Source organism: Equus caballus, chromosome 7 (genome assembly GCF_041296265.1).
Source record: "Equus caballus isolate H_3958 breed thoroughbred chromosome 7, TB-T2T, whole genome shotgun sequence".
Taxonomy (NCBI): domain Eukaryota; kingdom Metazoa; phylum Chordata; class Mammalia; order Perissodactyla; family Equidae; genus Equus; species Equus caballus.
In genome coordinates, this window is record NC_091690.1 from 32,429,273 (window position 1) to 32,434,127 (window position 4,855).

Sequence of the window (4,855 nt, forward strand, 5' to 3'; positions counted from 1 at the left end):
CAAGCATCACTGTAATATGAGTACATCATGATTCCTAAATGCAGTCAGTACAAGTCAATAAAAACGACTAGTTTTGAATCTTACACACGATGTTTACTTTCCCTGATTTTCTACTTTCTCCTGTAAGAAACAACTTTAGAAAATCTTCTTAGTGTAGGTCTTAAAAATTTCCTAAAATTTTGCATTTTTCAATGGCTTGGCATCAAATTCATTGGAGCTCTAACACTCTCTCACACATCCTCGTTTTCAATCCATAGTCTAACAAGAACAATAAATCACACCCATGTGACACTGTTAAACACTTGAGAACCAATGGGGATAAAGGGAAATTCTAATCGTTTCTTTTCCCAAGAGTTGATTCTTGTGGGAAGTCATTATCACTGTTTGTTCCTAGTCAGATTTGTAGTATGTATACCTAGAGGATAAAATCATCATATCATATCAACAAACCTTTGCAGAGGACCAGATGGCTTTGGGCACTGGCTTCATCAGAGATCAAGACCAGTGACTCAAAATAATTGCCAAAGGAGACTTTTAGTCCATGACCTCCTTAGTGTGAAGGAGTACTGGAAAGTTAGTACTCAGAACTATCCACCAGCATCATCAGGTCATTCTTCCCTCCACAGCAATGGACAAGAAAGAACACAGTGTTGAGCTCTCTGGGAAGAAGGAGGGGTATGTTTGAATCTCAGTCCCTGACTACCAAAATCTTTGTCTTCTGTTCTAGCTACCTCCCAGTGCACATAGAGATGCACATAGCTATTTAACAATATTCACCTGTCCTCATTCTAAGTTCACATTCTTTGATGAAAACAGGTTCCTTTATTATCTCCCTGTCCCTTTCAGTATAAAAATATAGCAAACATTTTTTGTTCACTCATTTCAACTCAGGCAGACTGAGGGCTTTGTTCACTTATACGAATCCATGTTAACTTATCTCTAGCTCTCCTTCAATGATTTTATTAAACACATATTTATTGAGGCTCACTATATGCAAGGCTCACTATCGAGGCTCACTGTGACAAAGACTGTATTGAGTTTACAGTCTATTAGAGAAGGAAAAACAGTAAATAATTCATAATAATTAATACAGAATTAAGTGCTCAGTGTAAATATAAGGAAAGTTTTCATGGGCATATAAAAAATGATCTTGTTAACTAGGGCTTTCACTATTAAAGTCTTTAACTAGGGGCCGGCCTGGTGGTGTGGTAGTTAAGTTCACATGTTCTGCTTCGACGGCCCGGAGTTCCCCAGGTTGGGATCCCGGGTGTGGACATGGCACTGCTTGGCAAGCCATGCTGTGGCAAGTATCCTACATATAAACTAGAGGAAGATGGGCACGGATGTTAGCTCAGGGCCAGTCTTCCTCAGCAAAAAGAGGAGGATTGGCAGCAGATGTTAGAACTAAAGGATCTCAACTATCAAATAGACTTCATAATACAGAGGGAATAGAAGAAGAGAAAAACCAAGAGAACACAATGAGGCAAAACTGAGTCTACCAAATACTCTTTTGGGGAACAGCTAAATCATTCGATACTTGTTGGGACATAAAAAAGAAAACTTTTTCTTGATAGCATAAAGATTTGAAAGTCCAAGAAATTGGTTTGTACTTTATTTGGATACCATGGAAAATATTGATAGTTTTAAGAGGTTAACATTTTAGTAAAAAATTCTAAATGTCTGTATTATTGTGTGTATTAATGGAAAGGAAAAACAAAAAGATATACTGAAGAAACAAATTTAAAACTCTGCTTGCCATTATGAAAATGAAAATGTTGGATATGTGAAAGATATAACAGAGAGAAACTGAACAGATTACAATTAAAACAACATTGGAATTTATTAAGTTCTTACCAAGAGTCAGGAACTGGTCAGCACCTTTCGGGCATCATTTAATTTAATTTTATGTGAGACAGAAATAGTAATGTTTGACATTTGGTAATAACTATCATGCCCCACATACATTTTTGCTTTGCTAGCTAAATATCCTCAGTTATTTCAGCGTTTCTTCAAAAGATAATACTTTTAGATAATTTTTATGAATTTTCTAGGTTTTCTACATCACATAATGTATTGTAACCCAAGTTTTTTTTTTTCTGAGGAAGATTAGCCCTGGGCTAACTGCTGCCAGTCCTCCTCCTTTTGCTGAAGAAAACTGGCCCTGAGCTAACATCAGTGCCCATCTTCCTTTACTTTATATGTGGGACGCCTACCACAGCATGGCGTGCCAAGCAGTGCCATGTCAGCACCCGGGATCCAAACCTTTGAACCCCTGGCCACCAAGAAGCAGAATGTGCGCACTTAACTGCTGCGCCACCGCACTGGCCTCCCCCACCAAGATAAAAAGACTAAGCCAACTATTGCTTGAGTTTTAAGGAAGAATATGAATTTCCATTTTCTAGAATTCACTCATTTTCTTTGCAGTTCTAAGCAAAATATATATATATGTCCTTTTTAGAAATAGATAACTGTTGACTAATACTGAATTTAAATGAAAATTTCTAATTGTATTTTGCATGTGCTGTGCTAACCCATATCTCTATCATCTTTAAATGCTATAGAAAGTGCATGCAAATACATGATAAGAAGACACCTAGCGTTTTTATTCCAAAGCTTTTCTCATATTTTGGGAATAAAAGTAGTTTTCTGACCTCCACCAGTATAACCATGAAGTCCAGTTAACATAAATCATTCATAGCCTACTGCTTGTCTGGGCATGGTGGTGGAATACACAATTTACAAAGCCATTGTATTACTTCCCTGGGATGATTCAAATTAGAAACAAAGGAAGACGATACTTTACTCTTGAAGAAATTGCTAAAATAGAAGTATGTTCTACTCTCGTCTTGTGAAGTAGTAGGGGGATGGTGGAAGCCAGGACATACGAAGAGCAGAATTTCAGGCGAAATCAGGCTGATAGTTACCCTAGTCATTCAGGAATTTTAAGCTGGAATTCTAGTAAGTAAAATAATTCAGACCAAAATAATTTTTTCACAGACTTTTGAATCCTCTGTTTACTAACGGTAGAAAGCATTTGCTATTCCTTTCTTCTGAGACAAATGAAAATTTAATCATTGTCTCATTTGACATGCAGGTTATGAACATATACATATAGAATATAGGAAGAGAAAAAGACCTTTAAAAATAACAGTAGTAAGCTTCCTACTAACTGACTCAAAAATCCAAAAACTTGTGTTTTCTCTTAAAAATTAGAAATATCTTAATTAAAAGTTTCTTGAATTTGTGATTCTTTCCCTGGTTAATTGGAATGATAGACCTAGAGAAGTGGAAGAGACTCCAGAGATACCTGCATTGAGTCTCCTCTGATGAGGTATAAAATAATGATCTCCACAGAGTTACTCTCCCTTTTACACACACATACACATGCACACACACACACACACACACACACACACACTCAAATAGACTCATTTTCTCTTTTTTATACTTAAATTCTATGAGAGGATAATGGATACCGGAAATCATTCCACAGTAACTGAGTTCATCCTCACTGGGCTAACAGATCATGCTGAACTCCAACTACCACTCTTCTTCCTCTTCATAGGAATCTATGTGGTCACAGTGCTGGGGAACCTGGGCATGATCACGTTGATAGGACTCAGTTCTCACCTGCACACCCCCATGTACTATTTCCTCAGCAGCTTGTCCTTCATTGATCTCTGCCATTCCACTGTCATTACCCCCAAAATGCTGGTGAACTTTTTGACAGAGAAGAACATCATTTCCTACCCTGAATGCATGACTCAGCTTTATTTCTTCATCATTTTTGCTATTGCAGAGTGTCACATGTTGGCTGCAATGGCATATGACCGCTATGTTGCCATCTGTAACCCCTTGCTTTACAACGTCATCATGTCTTATCACATCTGCTTCTGGCTCACAGTGGGAGTTTATATTTTGGGCATCCTTGGATCCACAGTCCATACAGGCTTTATGTTGAGACTCTTTTTCTGCAAGATCAATGTAATTAACCATTATTTCTGTGATCTCTTTCCACTCTTGGAACTATCCTGTTCCAGCATCTATATCAATGAATTATTGGTTCTAGTCTTGAGTGCATTTAACATTCTGACTCCTGCCTTAACTATCTTTGCCTCCTACATTTTCTTTTTTTTTTTTTTTTTAAAGATTTTATTTTTTCCTTTTTTCTCCCCAAAGCCCCCCGGTACATAGTTGTGTATTCTTCGTTGTGGGTTCTTCTAGTTGTGGCATGTGGGACGCTGCCTCAGCGTGGTCTGATGAGCAGTGCCATGTCCGCGCCCAGGATTCGAACCAACGAAACACTGGGCCGCCTGCAGCGGAGCGCGCGAACTTAACCACTCGGCCACGGGGCCAGCCCCTGCCTCCTACATTTTCATCCTCTCCAGCATCTTCCAAATCCGCTCTACTGGGGGCAGGTCCAAAGCTTTCAGCACATGCAGTTCCCACATCTCAGCTGTTGCTGTTTTCTTTGGATCTGCAGCATTCATGTACCTGCAGCCACCATCTGTGAGTTCTATGGACCAAGGGAAAGTGTCCTCTGTGTTTTATTCTATCATTGTGCCCATGCTGAATCCCCTGATCTACAGTCTGCAGAATAAAGATGTCAAATTTGCCCTGAAAAAAATTCTGGACAGTAAAAAATTTTCATGAATAGAATCATGATGTCATATGAGAAACAGGCTTTTGGTTTGCTGACATATGTAATGTGTTGGGTTTATTATTCAAATTTTTGGAAATTAAGTGACACTTCCTCATATAACATATCTCCAAAATTCACCTCCAGGCCATCTTGCTCTGTCCCACCAGGACATGAATCAACCCTTTTTCCAGTGTATCCATGCTATATTGTATA

At 38.5% G+C, this 4,855-nt stretch overlaps 1 protein-coding gene across 1 annotated transcript; it reads left to right on the forward strand.

The window, feature by feature from the left end:
- The first annotated feature begins 3,468 nt into the window (after positions 1–3,468).
- Positions 3,469–4,653, forward strand: OR8G3 (olfactory receptor family 8 subfamily G member 3). The gene is made up of 2 exons (NM_001391523.1): positions 3,469–4,122; positions 4,372–4,653. The coding sequence occupies exons 1-2, from the start codon at positions 3,469–3,471 to the stop codon at positions 4,651–4,653; spliced, it is 936 nt and encodes a 311-aa protein (NP_001378452.1).
- The last annotated feature ends 202 nt before the right edge of the window (positions 4,654–4,855 follow it).